Genomic DNA, 16,827 nt, shown 5'->3' with positions numbered 1-16,827 from the left:
AAACTTAAATGGGTCAGATTTCCACATAAAAATGAAATTTAACAGTGCTTGTAGGAAAAAAATTTTTAATTTGGTATGGACCAAGTCTACGAAAACCAGAAAAGGTAAACCTGATAAAGATTAATCCGTTTTCTATAGGAATATTTAGAATTTCTTTTTTAATAACAAAGAAGATGAAAAACATAAAAGACCGATTACAACAGTGGAAATAAATGAAGACCACCCAAATGAGAACAAGCAGGCATCCCCTGTGGTTGTTTAGGGGGCATATTTGTCTTTCTGCAGTTGGTCCTGAGTTGAAGATGGGGACAGAAATTATTGTTCGTTATCGTTCAAGTCCTGCCCATTTGGGCCAATTGTCACAGGGCATGTGTCCAGCTGCCCGTGATTCTCGGAAGCACCTTGGGTGGGGTCGGGCGAGGTGCCTGCGCTCCTGTTGGAGAAGGGTCTTGGGGCACAGATGAGTGAAGCTAGCCAAGGTCAGGGAAGTGGTGTGTTTGCACATGACTTGGGTTCCATTTCTGTGGAGAAAAGCTGAGCTGTGAGGAATGGGAGGCCCAGCCAGGCAGGGGCGGGGTCATCCCTGCACCTCGTTAGTGAGCAGGGTCCCTTGGTGGGGGTGGGAGGTCCAGGTCTGGAGCCAGGGAGCTGCAGCATTCTCGGAGGCATGGGGTGGTTTCCCTCTGGACCCTCAGGCCTCTCCTTTATGTGAAGATTAATAAAGGGAACCCTCAGTAAACTGCAGTCAGGAGGCCAGAAGAGGGAGCTCTCACACTCTACCGTGCAGCCTCAATTGCAGACCCAACGGGAAGGTTACTACTTACTGCCCAGCAGGAGGAAGGAAGATTTTCTCTCAGCCCAGCAACAGCCCAGCCAATGAGAGACCATCACAGTTCAGCCGACGAAAAGTCACCACACTGCGAACTCCCAGTTTCCTCCAACGGACACTTTGTTTAGAACAGCCCCTCCCAACTCCCCCTTCTCCTCTATAAAAGAGTTTCCTCTCCTTTGTTCTCTGCACTTGCTTGTGGTTTGCCCTAGATTGCTTGTCCTGAATTGTAGTTCTTTACTGTTCCCGAATAAGCCCATGTTGCTGTTTTAAGGCCAAGGGAGATTATTTTGAAATGTTGAGCCAGTAGCACTTTATTGGCTACATTGTTTTCTTAATTTTTTTTGACATGAACCATTTGTAAAGTCTTTATTGAATTTGTTACAATATTACTTCTGTTCTATGTTTTGGTTTTTTGGCCCTGAGGCATGTGGGATCTTAGCTCCCTGACCAGAGATCGAACCCGCACCCCCTGCATTGGAAGGTGAAGTCTTAGCCACTGGACCGCCAGGGAAGTCCCAGGACACATCATTTTTACAAAAGTTTGACAGGCAACAAAATGCAGAATTTAAAATATTCATACAAAACAGAATTAAGAGTAACATGACAACTCTAAATTGTGTGATGGTTCCAAACATGGACCTTATGCCTGAAGGTGGCCAACTGAACAAATCAAAGGGCCACAGAGAGGCACGTGAGACGTGCAGCTATGCCTGATTCTATGCAGTTGAGTTTCCACTTTTTTTTTTTTTTCTGGCCGTGCCACGTGTCTCGCGGGATCTTATTTCCCTGACTAGGGATTGAACCTGGGCTCCCCGGCAGTGAAAGCACTGAATCCTAACCACTGGACCACCAGGGAATTCCCGAGTTTCCACTTTTCTGGTCATTTTTCATTGGTACTTACTCTGACCCAAAGGAAAAAGGCTCTCCCCATGGAGGGAAATCTGGAGTCAAATATGCCTCCTGGAAGTTCCCACTTAGGCATCCATGAAGGTTTAGAAAAGTGGATCAATGGGAGGCTTCCGTTTTGTTATGAGGAGAAAATAGAACAGTAAATACAGAAGGAGCACACTCAAACTGAAAGAATTACCTGAGTACGTTGGGAAGAAACAGCACAGAAATAAACGTGAAGCAGTAACTGATGAGCTCTGCAAAGCTTCAAAGATCTATTAAAAATAGTATCATTATCTCAAAAGAACTGTTTGGAACCAATTATATTATGAAAAATACAGCCTGTACGTTTGCAAATTCAGAGAGTGTAGGTAAGAACCAGAGTCAGTTAATAGTTCAGATGAAATAAAGACTGAATCCTGAACCGTCTAACGCTTCCCAAAAGGCAAGTAAAAGATTAATTTGTCACGGGATCATGATAAGGCTGTTTCCAAAAAGCCATAATCAAAAGAAGAGGTCTCCCCCTTTCACAAGGGTTTGGGAAATGTGGACAAGGGTGTTGTCTTCCCATGAAAGAGAGAGAGAAGCAGCAACAGTGAGAAAAGGGCGCACAGGCCTGGTCCAGACATCTTGGGAAAGCTGTCAGGTCAGATGTCACCTGCTTTAATTCCTGGAAATCTTTACTTTCAGGTCACCAGATGGTATGCAGCTCCAGTCAGGGGTTGGTGCTTTTTCAGATGTGACGCGTGACTCCAAGTGTCTGTTCCTTGGAGCTTGGTGGCACATGGATAGGTTAGCGATACCTGGGCGGGGCTTCTTCCTGAAGATGAAGCATTTGGCAGGAACGCTTCTGCAAGGTTCAGCCTGAAATGTATCGGTTGTGCCCTTTCCCTGAGAAGTGCAGAGGCCCAGGCCCCAGCCCGCTGACCTACTTGTAAGTCAAAAGAGCTGTTCGAAGAAAATGGTAAACTTCAACAATTCAGTCCATCTTCAGATTATGGAGCCAAGAAGAAATGAGTGATACAAAAAGGGAATTTGGGAAAGGCAATAGTTTTTTGTGTGTGTTTTGGTTTTTGGTTTCTTTGGCTGTGTCGAGTCTTAGTTGCGGCACGCGGGATCTTAGTTGCGGCACACGGGATCTTAGTTGCGGCACGCGGGATCTTAGTTGCGGCACGCGGGATCTTTGTTGAGGCATGCAGGATCTTTTTTGTTGCGGTGCGTGGGCACTTCGTCGGGGCGCGTGGGCTTCTCTCTAGCTGTGGCGTGCAGGTTTTCTCTCTCTAGTTGTGGCCCATGGGCTCTGCAGTTTGCGGCATGCGAGCTCTGTAGTTGTGGCACGGGGGCTTAGTTGTCCTGCGGCATGTGGGATCTTAGTTCCCCGACCAGGGCTCGAACCCACTTCCCCTGCATTGGCAGGTGGATTCCTTGCCACTGCCCACCAGGGAAGTCCCAAGGCAATAGATTTTGAAGCAAAAGAATATTTCATATGTCCGTAGAATTTCCACACTGTCTCTTCAACACAGAGAAGATGAAACGGCTTCCTGAGTTCATGAATTCTAGACTTCCCAAGCTGACCCACAGGAGTCTGTAGGTGGCTTGTCTGAGAAACTAAATACTAAGATTATCAAAGCGTCAGCCGAGGGTGGGACATGGCTGCCAGTCAGTCCTGATGACTCTGTACTAAGAGAGCATTGCACCCTCTGCCTAGGCTTGAAAGCCAGTTTCCTCAAGTGACCTCAGCAGTAAGTTGTTGACCCACTTCGTGGTGATACTTCCAAAGACACCCACTAACAAGCAGCGACTTTGGGTTTAACTGGAGTAGAAGTGAACCAGCCACACCTTGTCACAGAGGCAGTGGTGACTTCGGATCACACTGCACCTGGTGAAATCGCCCTGTCCCCTCCAGCCCGCCCTGAGGGCGCCCTGGGCACTTCTCTCCAGAGCCCTGGGAAGGAGCAGGCGCTGGGAGCGGCTGCACCCTGTCTCTTCGTCACCCCCCACCCCCCATCCCCCACTTGCACCGGGAAGGTCCCCGCCAGCGCCCACGGTGGTGGTGGGGGATGTGCATTTTACTTTAGGAGCATCTGCACAGCTTTAATTTTTATATGGAATATACACTATTTTCATTAACAAGCAATAATAAATTTTTCTTCAGAGAAAGCATTTTTAACTACAACCTTGACCTCCCCACTGGGTTCCAAATTCACACATCCCACTCTCCTGCCTCCAGACATCTCACACCCGACAGAGCCCGAACCACCTCCCAGCGTGCCCCACACCATCAGCTCCCCTCAGCCCCGCACTGCTGTGCCCACCTGTGCTCAGGGCAAGCACTGGAGGCCAGCCTGGGTCCCCTTCCTTCCTCGCTGGCACCTCCAACCCAATGCCAAGGCCTGTTCGTGCAGCCTCCAAACACACCCCAAGAGCACCCTGACAGCACTCGTGCACCCCAGTAGCCCCCGATATCCTGACAGCGTGCTGCACCATGACAGCACCCCTGCCTGCTCCACTGCTGAAACACTCTCTAAACCCTAGCAGCTGCCCTCCTGGAAGGCTGGCCCCGCACCGCGCAGGGACAGCAAGATGTCCACTGAGCTGACATCCCTGGCTGTGCCTGGCTGTGCGCAATCAGAGGAACTTAAGTTCCCACCAGGCTTCAAGGCACAGCCCAACCCTTGCCTCTCGCCCTCACATCCAGCCACATGGGCCTCCTGAAGCTTATGCAAATAGGCCACGCTTAGTCCCACACAGCAGCCCAAGGTTGAAGCTTGAGGGTCTGCCTGACCCTCCCACGCAGGTCTCTCCTTGAGGGCGGGCGCACGCGCGCACACACGTACACACAGGCCCTGGCCTCTCTCCATACGCTTTACCCATTTTGTTTTCCTGACCTCCTCCCAGGTCTGTTTACCTGTCTGCTCTATGAGGGCTAGGAGCTCTGACTCCTCCGTGGGACCCCCAGCTCCTAGCACAGAACTGGCGCCAAGTACGCGCTTACGGTGTTTTTGGAATTAACTCGCTATATCATCTTTGGATACACTATTCCGTGGTCGTTTTCAGTAGATGTAATGCCGTAAGCAAAGCCCCACCCCCACAAATAATACTAACTAATCATTATGTCTCTGAGAGCCTGGAAACGAGGTGGACGACCCAGGCCGGGCCCGCGGGGAGGAGCGCTAGCCGGCGGCCGCCTTCGCGCCGCCGCCTGGCCACCCAACGTCACAGAGCTGGGCCTGGGGAGCGCGCGGCCCGCTACGCGCCCGGCCCTCCGCCCGCCAGGCCCCGCCCCGCCAGGCCCCGCCCCGCCCCATCCGGCCCCGCCCCTCCGCCCGGTCCGGCGCCGCTCTGCCCCGCCGGCTCCCCGCGCCCCGCCAGCCATGGTGAACCTGGGCCTGTCCCGGGTGGACGACGCCGTGGCCAGCAAGCACCCGGTGAGAAGGCTGGCCTGGGACGCGGGCCCCTGACCTCAGAAGCTGACCTGAGCGGGGCGGGGGCCTCGGTGGGAGTGCCCTTATCAGGGAAGAGAAGAGGGACAGAGGTGGGGGACCCTGTTGCTGTGGAGATCGAGGCATCCTGGGTGGGCGTGGGGGCAGGTGGGATGTGTCCAGGCCCCCAGGGCCTCACGATGAGTGGTCCCCTACCCCAGGGCCGGAGTGTGCCCAAAGGAGGGACGGGGAACTGAGCCTTCAACCCCCTCCCCCATCCCAGGGACTCGGGGAGTATGCCGCGTGCCAGTCGAACGCCTTCATGAAGGGCATTTTCACCTTTGTCACAGGTAGGCTGGGTCCAGGTGTCTGTCCTGGGGTGTGAAGAGACCTCACCCTCCTGTCTCACCCTGACTCCCCAGCAGGTGGCGCCAGGTCGCCAGCCCGCAGTGCTCAGAGCCTGGCAGGTGTCGCGAGCACTTCGGCCGAGAGCCCCGTGGTCCCCTGGCGAGCCCCGTGGTCCCCTGGCAAGCCCCGTGGACGGGCTGGCTGACGCGGACCATGGCTCTTGGCAGGCACCGGGGCGACCGTCGGCCTGCAGATGCTCGTTCAGAAGAAGTTTCCGTACCCCTTTCAGTGGAACGTGCTGGTGGCCGTGGGTGGGTACTCCAGGACTGGTGCCTGGCGCCCCTGAAATGCACCCCCGTCGCCGCTGGCTCTTCAGCAGAAGTGGATCCCACTAGGGGTGGGGGGCTGTGGTTCCGGGCATCCCTGCCTCCGGGGATGGGGCTCCAGTTCTCAGTGGGAGCCCTGCTGGACCCCACCGCTCCCAGGAAGAAACCTGCACCCTGCTCCCTTCCCCTGACAAGTGCAGAGGCCCCGCCCCCCTGCCCACTGGCCCCTGCCCGCCTCTCCCCAGTCGCAGGCTCAGTGGCCAGCTACTGGGTGACCCGAGTGGAGTCGCAGAAATGCAGCAACCTCTGGCTCTTCCTGGAGACAGGGCAGCTCCCCAAAGACATGGACACAGGTGAGGGTCCCGGGGGCAGCAGGACGCGGAACCGAGGCTCCATTCCCCGGGCGTAGGCGGGACAGGCCTGTCCCCTTGACACGCGCATGGGGGTGGGGGCGGGAGGGAGGGGGCCTGCGGCAGACAGAACTTCCAGGCCCTTGTGCAGGAGGAAGACCCAGGAGGGTCTGGGTGGCCCTGGGAGGGGCGAGTGCAGAGCGAGGAGGGTGGGCACCCCGAGAAGAGCGGCCGGATTGAGAGGCGCCGCAGTGGACATCAAGCTGATTGATCTCAAGCCTGGCCTCCACTGCCTGCATCCCTCCTGTTACAGGCCTCAGTTTTTGCCCCGGTAAAATGGGCACAGGGACCGGGCGCAGCTTTGGGGTGTGGTTCTAGCTGTCTCCCTTTGCCTCTTACAGATCGGCACAGCTAGGAGAGCTCCAGCCAGGGCACAGAGGACCTGGGGCCGGAGAGTTCTAGAACACAGCCCTCAGCACCTCTGCACCCCAGGCTGGCCTCCCCACACCCATGTCCCCTGCACACATGCATGGCCAGCTCTGTCAGACCTGTGCAAACTGCTCCTGCCCAGCCTGGACGCCCAGAAGGTCAGACCAGGACGTGCTGCCCCTGGGTGGCTGGCCTCCTGCAGGGCAGTGAGAAACGTGGTGGACACAGAGCTGGAGAAGACCAGGCCTGTCTCATGCATATTTGGGGGCGGCAGCTCTGGGGTGGGGGGTTGGGCCTTCTGCACTTCCTGCTGCTGATACGCCCTTTCTGACCCCTGCATCCCCCCCGCCCACCCCAGTCAGAGCTGACAGCTGCCGCCGGGGGTTGTGGGACTAATAAACGCCTTTTCCTGTTTCCCGTTTCCCGCCTGAGTTCTGAAGCAGTTGGGAAACAAGTCAGCGCAGTAAGAAGATGAGAGAAATGTCACCTCGGTACCAGACAGCTGATTGGAGGAGGTGCCAGGGCTGTTCCTAACACCGAACCCCAGGATTAGACACTCTGGGCAGCCCCCATGGGCCCTCCATGCGGGGGTGCTTCTGTACCGCCTGGCACAGAGAAGCAGAGCAGACGGTGTGCAGCCAGGCAGCACCTGGCTTCCAGGAGACAAGGGACAGGAAGTGGCCACGCCCACCTGCCTATCATTCCAAACCCACCTATCAGATTAAGTCACTTCTCCCCTGGGGAGGAGGAAGTGAGTGGTTCAGGAGGCCAGAGTCAGCTTACTGGAGCTCTGTCCACATGGAGGAGTGTTCCTGGGTGGGCAAGACTGCCCACCTCACCCACCCCCAACAGAGGGAGAGGCAGAGATTATATAACACCTGGGCAAATCCACCGTCCTTTATAGCAGGCTTCCCGGTAACACTGAAGGCACACAGGGCCGCGCTGCTCCAGCCCCAGCTCCGCCCCTGCGCCTGCTGACCTAGCCAGTCCCGCAAAAGAACGTCTACTGCACGCTCACTATGCACCGGGGAATCTGTTCGTGGGAAGGCAAAACGACAGGAAGCCCAAGATAACCGCGGCATAAGCAAGCTAGAGTTTTCAGTTTCTTTCATGGAAAAGCTCAAGTGGGTGGTCTGGGGCTGTATGGAGTCAGGGACCCAGGTTTCTTTTAGCGTGTTCTGTGCTGTAACAGCCCTCATTCCAAATCCACCTCATGGTCCCAGGCAGCTGTGCTGGCTCCGGCCATCAGGTCTTCATCCCTGTCAACAGGAAAGAGAAAGGGGGAGGAGGAGGGCAGTTCACTCACTTCTCTGAACACTGCATTGGCTAGAACTAAGTCATGTGGGACGCCTAGTGCAAAGGCACCTAGGAGGGCAGCTTGCTCTGGGCAGCCTCGTGCCCACTAAAATTCAGGGGTTCTCCATCTGAGGAAAGGAGAACCAGTATTGGGGCACAGGCTCTGCCTCACACCCTGGGAGAACACGGGCATCAAGGGAATAGACCCTGCCCACGGCAGGCACTCCCAACCCCCTGAGGGAAAGACCTGGGCTCAGAGGGAGGGCAGAGGGTGAACTTCGAGTTTCAGAGGGGACTGGACTCACTTTTTAAAAAGAGAGTGACCAGAAAAGTAAAGGATCTGTTCGAGAAGTCACAGAGAAAGATGCGTGCTGTAACAGCGCATGGGTGAAGACTGTTATGGCTGAACTGTGTCTCCCACAAACTCAGTTTGCAGCCCCCAGGACCTCAGAATATGACTCTGCATTTGGAGACAGGACCTTTGAAGGGGTGATTACGTTAAAATGGGGATGGGCCCTCATCCAGTCTGACTGGTGTGCTTACAAGAGAAAGTGATGAGGACACAGATGAGTACAGGGGAAAGACCCCACGAGGACACGGCCGTCCACAAGCCTGGGAGAGACGCCTCAGGAGAAGCCAGCCCTGCCGACACCTTGATCTCAGACTTCAAGGCTCCAGGATGTGAGACAATAAATTTCTGTTGTTTAAGCTGCCCGGTCTGTGGTGCTTTGTTGGCAAACTCATGCAGGTTGGAAGAAGTAACCCATCTGATGCGCACCCCTGGAATCCCAGGCTTGGGCCACGTGGCTGGAAGGGAAGCTTGTGCTGGGGGTGCAGAGGGAGGGGACTGACTCCTCCTGGAGTAAGTGACAGGTAAAGCTGGACCCAGGACTTCCCCAGGGAGAGATGGGGTAGTCAGGGCCGAGGCTGGGGTCTTACGAGCCAGGTCACCAGGGTTGGAGTTTGAACTTGGGGTGGGGTAAGGGAATGGAGACCCTGTAGGCAGTGAGAGGTCAGAAGTTTTAGGAGAGCAGCCACGAGACTCGTGTCCAGGAGAGCAACCCCAAGGCTGGCTGGGGGCAGAGGGTGGGGTCGTCGGGGTGGGCCAGGAATTTCTGGGTTCCCTGGGCGTTGAGAACCTCCGCCCCCGTCCCAATGGGCCGAGATTCCAGTGGCAATCTGAACTGTGGTTCTGCGGGGCAGGCTCAGCACAGAGAGGGTGGGAGGTGCGGACGGCCCCGGAGGGCGCCGTGGGCCGCCATGAAGATCCGTAGTGAGGCGGAGGTGGAGGCAGATCCAGGAGCTGAAGGCTGTCACTCGGCTCAAGGGTGCAGCTGCCGCTGGGGTGACCCAGGGCCTCCGGGGCTCCTGGGGGCAGGACTTACGATCTTAACACACGGACGGTCCAGGGCATATGGACTGGGGGCCGCTCTACTGCTCACCCCCAAACAGAGCTGGGGGGAAGTGATCGGAGGGGTCTGCCATGCAGGGGCCAGGGGGAGGAGAAGCTGGGGGCTTCAAGGAGATTTGTAAGCACGGTGGCCTCAAAGCCAGAGGGGACAGGAGGGGATCCACCCACTTCTGTGGCTAGAGGGTCTGGAAGAAATCACAGGCCTGCCCGTCCCTGGCTTGCACCCCGCCCTTCCCACCTCCCAGCACTGCTGTCCACTGAGAGCCGTCCAGATGAGCACTGCTGAGCAGCGAAGCTGGCCCCCATGCAGGCTGGGAGGAAGGAGTGCGGCCTTGGAGACAGCAAACTCACGCCCCCACCTCTGTCCTGCCCGGCGTGGAGCATACCCCACCCGGGTATCCCGGCCAGGCCCTTGGCCCTTGGCCTACATCCTGGCTGCCCTGTCCCTCCACACAGAGCAACGTCGGGCGCTGCAGATCCAGGCGGTGAAGGAGACCACGTTCAAGAACAAGGCCACGCTGGCTGTCCTGCGCAGCAACATTCGCCGCGGGTCCCACGAGGGGGCTTTGGCCAAGAAGGTGGACGAAGGGACCCTCCCTGCTACCTGCTGGCTGGGGGTGGGGGGGGGCGGGGCACGTGCTGAAACAGCCCTTCCCCCAACACAGGTGGACAGCTGGCACCTCCTCTCCTTTCCCCACTCTAACCCCAACCATTCTGAAACTGGGTGGAGGGGGGCAGTTTCCCCACCACACCTCAGAGGGCAGGGCCAGAGGCCCGACAGAGGTCCCTTTCCTGGGCTACCCTCTGCAGCAGCCATATATGGGAGCCAGGGACCCGCCTCTCTGGACCCCCATCACATCGGAGCAGGGATGGCCCGGATGGAGTCCTTCAGTGCTCTGCCCCTTGCGGCCCCAGGAGCTGGGGTCTTGCTGCTGGGCTAGCACAGGGCAGAGGAAACCCGGGGAGAATCCCTGGAGGGGCCGGCGGCCGGCGGGGGGGAACGCAGAGGGGCCGAGCCCCCCGCTCAGCCGCCGCGCCCCACAGTATGACCAGCGGACCACCTCCAAGTCCTGCGGAAAGGACGTGCCCATGAGCCTGGCGCACAGCCGCTGCACCACTACGACGTGGAGCCGGTGGGGAGCAGAGCGAGTTCCCAGCCCCAGCGTCCGTGTGGCGTTGCCGCGGGTCCCTCCCCGCCCGCCCAGCTGCAGGCGCGCTCCGTGCCCCTGAGCACCCACGCGCGGGCCGTGCCCTCCCCGACCCAGGTGGCGCGGGAGAAGCTGCGCAAGTACGTCTTCGACCGCGTGAATATGCACAACGTGCTGATCGACTTGGTGCGGCGGCGCGAGCAGAAGCTGGAAAGCATGCAGCTGGAGCTGGCCAGCCTTAAGAACCAGCCCAAGGCCACCAAGGAGGAGCCGCGCATGCCGCAGGTGGCGGCGGGGAGCGGGGCGGGGCCTCCAGGGTGATGGGGGCGGGGCCACAGGAGGAGGGGCCGGGGCTCTGTGGGAGGGCGGGGCTAGATGGATGAGGCTCCCTTGGAAGAAAGCCCAGCCCCGCCCCCGCCGGCCTCTGCACTCCCAGGTGGCCTGTCCCCACGCACTCTCAATGTGCCCTTCCTCCCCGCCCAGGTCATCCGTCAGCTGGAGAACAACATAGAAAAGACGATGGTCAAGATCACCACTAGCCAGAATACCCACCTGCTGTACGTGGACCTGCTGGACCACCTGAAACAAGTGAGCCCCTCAACCCACACCCGGAGACCGAGACCGCATCCCGGTCCCAGGGAGCCCAGCTGGCCAGGAAGGGCGGGAATCTCGGCGGAGGCGTGCCCTCCGGGTTAGGCTGACCCGCTGGCGCGCAGCTCTCCCCCAGGCCGGGTGACCCCGAGAAAGGCTGAGCCCCGCTTTGGGCACCAAGCTGAGCAGCGGCACCTTGTAGGTGGGAAACGTTCTTTCAAGAATTTATTTGCTATTCCAAAAAGGCATATCATGTGCTACATCAGAATTGTTTGTTTTTTGGTTTTTTATAAATTTAGTGATTTATTGACTTATTTATTTTTGGCTGCTTGGGTATTCGTCGCTGCGTGCGGGCTTTCTCTAGTTGTGGCGAGCAGGGCTACTCTTCGTTGCGGTGTGCAGGCTTCTCACTGCAGTGGCTTCTCTTGTTGCGGAGCACAGGCTCTAGGTGCGCGGGCCTCAGTAGTTGTGGCTTGTGAGCTTCAGTAGTCGTGGCTCGCGGGCTCAGTAGTTGTGGCTCACAGGCTCCGGAGTGCAGGCTCAGTAGCTGTGGTGCATGGGCTGAGTTGCTTCGCAGCATGTGGGATCTTCCCAGACCAGGGCTCAAACCCGTGTCCCCTGCATGGGCATGTGGATTCTTAACCACTGCACCACCAGGGAAGTCCTGTTTGGGTTCTTATTTGATGGTTTAGTGTTGTTTTTTCTTTGCCCCATCGTTTCTCATCCCCTGGCTTCTGAGGCCAAGAGATGGGTCCTGCACCCTCAGAAGTCCCCTAACATCATCCAGGGCAAGCTGCCTCTGAGCAGGTCAGTAACCTCCGCTTGCTGCCCACCTCTTCCAAGCCAGCCACCCTGCTCCCTGCCGAGAAGGCCAGGGGGAAGTCCCCAGGGGCCGTGAGCCCTGCTGTGAGGCAACCCCCCTTCACTGGCGGCCCCCTTTGGCCCCCACACAGAAGAGCACAGGCACCCGCCACAGGCCCGGTGGTGGAAGATGGTGAGGACGAGGACAGTTGGAGAGGAGGGCTGGAGGCTGGGTGCCAGGGTGCAAAGAGGAGCAGCTTGGCAGGGGGGGCCGAGAGAGAGAGGGAAGACCCCACCTTCATGCTGGGGCTGGGGGAGGGGAAGCCCTGGAGGGCAGTGTGGCCGGGAGGGTGACAGGTAGAAATGCGTTTGGAGGAGGGTGTGGGATGGGTGGGCATTGCAGCTCTTCGCAGCTGGGGTCATGCCCCCCAAATCCTGCCCACGGTGCCCAGAGCCCAGCAGCACGCAGCTTTGTCCTCCAGCCTGTCCCTCTTGCCTCAGGCCCCGGGTCCTGGAGACTCACCTTGTGGCCCTGCCCACGTGTCCTTCCCGGGCCCACTCCTCCTACCCACACCCCTTCCCACTCCGACTGCACCCTGGGGTCCAGCCCCTCCTTCACTTGTATGCATCATGTCCTCCCAGTGGTACTTGCTTATCTTTTCAGAACATATGCACTAAAAAAAAATAACTCCTGTGGTCATCTGCATTTTTTTTTTTTTTTTGGCCGCATGGCACAGCATGCGGGTTCTTAGTTCCCTGACTGGGGATCGAACCCGTGCCCCCTGTGCCGAGTTTTAATCACTGGAACACCAGGGAAGTCTCCCTTGCATTAAAAAAAAAAAAAAGGGCTTCCCTGGTGGCGCAGTGGTTGAGAGTCCGCCTGCCGATGCAGGGGACGCGGGTTCGTGCCCCGGTCTGGGAAGATCCCACGTGCCGCGGAGCGGCTGGGCCCGTGAGCCATGGCCGCTGCGCCTGCGCGTCCGGAGCCTGTGCTCCGCAACGGGAGAGGCCACGACAGTGAGAGGCCCGCGTACCGAAAAAAAAAAAAAAAGTGCAGATTCTGCGTTGTAGTTTTCCACAACCGAGTCCTAAGAGCCAAGATATATTGGGCATTTACGAACCTGGCCCTGTGCTAAACACACGTCGTTCTACCTTCTCAATCCGTCCTGATAGCGACCTCCTGAAAGAGCCGTTATCACCCTACCTTACACATGGCAGAACCCAGGCTTTCCTGAGGCCCCACGCTAGCTGGTCAGGTTACAGCCTTGGCCTTGAGTCCTGAGTCTCTGACCCCACACCAGTGTTTTGAGACCCTCTTCTTCACTTACAGCAGCCAGCCTCCGGCGTTTCACAGTCACCGCTCACGCGGTGGGACATCCCATCACAACTTCTTTGGAAGTGTCTCTGGACTCTGGCCCTGGGCAGTGAGAGAATCCACCAGGAAGATGCTGTCTTCCCTCCCCAAACATGTCCTTTCACCTGCTTTGGGCCCGGCTGGGGCCACAGGCCAGGTTATACTTGTCCCCTGGACTTGCACAGTCCGGGGTGAGGGGTGGGGAGTAGACGTGGTCCACTTTGAGGGCCAGAAGAGAACGAGGGAGGGGCCAGGGGAGCCTGTGGTTGGCCCGCAGTCCCTAGACTGTCAGGCTCTGTGCCCACCTGCCCTTGCCCTTCTGCTGCAGAAGCTGGCAGGATACCCCACAGAGCTGGACAAGCTGCAGAATCTCGTGGTTGACTACTGCTCGGAACTGTCGGATATGACAGTCATGTCCCAAGATGCCATGATGATTACGGATGAGGTCAAGGTGAGACAGTCCTGTCCCAAGATGCCATGATGATTACGGATGAGGCCAAGGTGAGAGCAGGCCCCAGGCTGGGGGCCCTCCCTGCAGGACTATCTCTTGAACCTGTCTGGCCCAGGGTCCTTCGGGACACCCCCATGCCCACACCCCCCGTCATCACTGGAGGAGTCCAGTGGCTGCCCTGCCGGCCTGCTTGCCTTACCACCTGTGAGCCTGGGCAGAGGTAGACAGAGAAGGCAGAGAATTGACCTGGACGGGGCAGGTGCCACCCCTTCACCCACTCTGTGCCGAGGCCCCTGCCAGGCCAGCCTGCCCCCTCCTCACGAAGTGGGGCCACCCAGGGGTTCGGACCTTCTCAGGAAGGCAGTGAATGGCGGATTCTGGGGGTTGGAGGTTGGGCAACAGAGTCTTGGGGTGTAACAGGGCCAAAAGGAGGTGTGGGGGCTGGAGCCTGTGTGGGCAGCAGGTGGCGGGGCCGCAGTGGCAGCCCTCCTAACCTGGAGCCCTGGGAGGAGATGGAATCAGATTCGTGTCTCCAAACGGGTGTGCTCTGGCTGCAGAGACTGGAGAGGACCAGGGCCAAGACACTGGTCACTTGGGCCAGACCAGTGGTGGAGATGGGTGGCCGAACTCGGACGGAGCCGAGAAGCCTTTAAGAGGTCACCCCGATGAGGGGCGGGGCGGGTGAGACGTGCAGGCAAGGGCAGAGCGTGGCACCCAGGACGCGTGAGCAGGCCCAGGCAGGCAGTGGATTGAGCCACCAGAGCAGGACGTGCCGGGAGGCAGGAGGTCTGGGGGAGATGATGAGTTTGTGCTCAGACACGTGGATTCCACTCTAGTGAGTTGTAAGGGGAGCTGGCAGAGGCAGCAGAGGACCGGGGCTGGAGAGAAAAATCTGTGAGGCGTGTCCCAGGCGGTCCCTGAGCCTACGGCTGTAGCCGGAGCGACCCCAGCTGGAGGGGCGTAACGCGAGGGAAGGCTCAGAGGCCAGGCAGGAGGGGGGCGTCCCAGAGGAGGGCAGAACGCAAGGGTGAGGGTGATGGTCGCAGGTGGAGCGTCCCAAATCGGGAAGGCGGGGACTGACGCTGACGCTGGGTCAGCACCCCGGGTGGCCTTGGTGGGACAGACCCCCGCCCCCTTCCTGTGTCCCCAGATGAACATGAGGCAAAGGGGAGGCCACCTTCCTCGAGGAACGCCAGGCATGGGAGGACCGGCTCAACCAGCAGAAGCAGCTCACTGACAAGATCCACTCCAAGGAGACCAGCGGGAAATACCGCTGGATGCGCCCGGGCCACGCCAGGCACAGCAGCCCCTGTGCCACAGAGGACACCTCTCACCTCCTCCCCTCCGCGCTCAGGGCCGGCGGGACTTGCACTTCCCCTCCAGCCTGATGGGTCCCGAAACTGAAAGGTGAACGCTCAGCTCCCGCCGCCCCAGCCAGGGTCCCGAGAGGTGGGTCACCGTGAGGTGGGGGTAACCTGCGGGGCCCGGGGTGAGGGAGACCAACGAGCCCCGGCCCCTCCCTGGCTAGACCTGCACCGGAGCACACCAACAGTCACAGCGCGTGCTTCAAGGTGCTGCTGCCGGCTCTGGGCTCTTGGCCAGGGGTGGCTGAGCCCCCGGCTTCTCAGCTGTGAAATGCACCCGAGCCGCCTCGGAGAAGCCCCGCTGAGCCCCACTGTGCCAGGCCGCTTTTGGTCCTCCTGCGGATGGAGCTGCCTCGGGGCACCCCTCGAGGGCTGGCCGAGCAGGGAGCCACTTAGGGTGAAGGCGACTCTGACGGGTACCCAGCTCTTGGGTGGCCTCCCCTGACGACGTACGGGGGCATCCGACGGCCCCGCGCAGAGCTCCCACAGCATTCCTGCATGCCGGCTGACCTTCCCCTCTGCTCTGCCCAGTGAGGAGGAGGGAGACCTTCAAGGCTGATGTCGAATACCAGACGGACGTGACGGCTTTGGTGGAGAAAGTCTAGACTGCTGTGCGGTGCTCTCACCTCTGGGTACTGGCACTCCTGGGGTGTGGGCAGAAGGACGGGTGGGGACCCTGCCCCAGCCCAAGGCCCAGCTGAGCTGGGCCAGGCTCTGCAGACACCTGCTGCATGAATGGACACACAAAGCAGCGGCCCCACAGCTCAGAGTAGCGGGCACTCCAGGGACGCAGATGGCAAATCCGAGCCGTGTTCCAGGGGCTGCACAGAGCCCGCTGGAATTTGAGGATCTCAAACCCCGAGGAGGCGGCCTTCACCTCTTAACTCCTTCCCCTTCCCAAACCAACAGCATCGTGTGAGCAGCTGCCTCTCCGCCCCACCCCCTTTATTTTAATCCGCCCTGGATTTATCATCAGTAAGCCTTGAGCTCCTGTCCATGGTCCTGACGTAAGCTTGTCCACCCTTGGACGAGTGACTCAAAGCCACGCAGTCTCGTGGCGGTGGTCTCTCTGGCTCTTCCTTGGGGTCATCTGGCCCCTCTGCCTGTCACGAGGGTGACACACACAGAGGGCCTCACGGGTCCTCAACACCCAGCCACGGTCAATGTTACTGACCACCGGAAGCCAGAAGAACAAGCTCCCTCCTGGCTCACACCTGCTCCTCACCCCACCGGCCCCGCCAGGACATCACCGGCCGCTTCCTGGCTCAGAGGAGCACGGAGGAGAACCTGGCGCTGCAGGTGGCGGGCGGTGAGGGGAGGCGGGCGCAGCTGGAGGCCGTGACGAAGGAGCTGGCGACGGAGGGCATGATGCCCAGCTCCATCAGGCACCCGGGAGCCCCTGACCTCCTCCTCACTGACAGCCCCGTGGCTGGCACCAGGCTCGGAGCTGAGCGCACCCACTGCCGAGGGGCCCCAAGTGCCCGCGTGTGAGCTCCTGAGCCCGAATCAGCACAGCGCCTGCTCGGGACTCCGCGACCTTGCCCTCAGTCCGCTACCCACCTCCCTCATCCTCAACAGCTTGAAGTCTGTTGAGAAGAAAATGAAGGACATGCTGCAGGAGGAGGAAGCCCGGCTGCAGCTGGCCCACGCCAACATGGCCAAGAGCCAGAGCTGCTGCTGACCATCCAAACTGGCATCGACAACCTCCACATCCGCCTGATGGGCGTCCCCCTGCCCACGGCCCAGGTACCAGGGAAGCGTGGAGGGGCCCCCAGTACAGAGGGTCCCCTGGAGGGGCCAGAGGGAGACGACTTGT

General features: G+C 59.0%; 2 protein-coding genes across 2 annotated transcripts; both read left to right on the top strand.

Moving 5' to 3' along the window:
- The first annotated feature begins 5,025 nt into the window (after positions 1–5,025).
- TMEM141 (transmembrane protein 141) lies at positions 5,026–7,009 on the top strand. Its single transcript, XM_067742642.1, has 5 exons — positions 5,026–5,148; positions 5,426–5,492; positions 5,718–5,801; positions 6,062–6,169; positions 6,568–7,009. The coding sequence occupies exons 1-5, from the start codon at positions 5,095–5,097 to the stop codon at positions 6,579–6,581; spliced, it is 327 nt and encodes a 108-aa protein (XP_067598743.1). The 5' UTR covers positions 5,026–5,094; the 3' UTR covers positions 6,582–7,009.
- Positions 7,010–9,151: 2,142 nt separating this feature from the next.
- Positions 9,152–16,757, top strand: CCDC183 (coiled-coil domain containing 183). The gene is given in 9 exon segments (XM_067745425.1): positions 9,152–9,236; positions 9,759–9,919; positions 10,409–10,735; positions 10,934–11,038; positions 13,525–13,647; positions 14,798–14,815; positions 14,817–15,033; positions 15,543–15,643; positions 16,254–16,757. Coding segments are annotated over 9 exon segments (1,386 nt in total). The 3' UTR covers positions 16,503–16,757.
- Positions 16,758–16,827: the final 70 nt, after the last annotated feature.

The sequence above is a fragment of the Pseudorca crassidens genome, chromosome 7, assembly GCF_039906515.1.
Source record: "Pseudorca crassidens isolate mPseCra1 chromosome 7, mPseCra1.hap1, whole genome shotgun sequence".
NCBI classification, from domain to species: Eukaryota; Metazoa; Chordata; class Mammalia; order Artiodactyla; family Delphinidae; genus Pseudorca; species Pseudorca crassidens.
This window is presented reverse-complemented; position numbering and strand designations above follow the sequence as displayed.

Coding starts and splice junctions, on each gene's coding strand:
- TMEM141 (XM_067742642.1), top strand. CDS start 5,095: ATGGTGAACCTGGGCCTGTCCCGGGTGGACGACGCCGTGGCCAGCAAG. Junction 5,149..5,425: donor CCGTGGCCAGCAAGCACCCG/GTGAGAAGGCTG, acceptor CCCCCATCCCAG/GGACTCGGGGAGTATGCCGC. Junction 5,493..5,717: donor CATTTTCACCTTTGTCACAG/GTAGGCTGGGTC, acceptor GGCTCTTGGCAG/GCACCGGGGCGACCGTCGGC.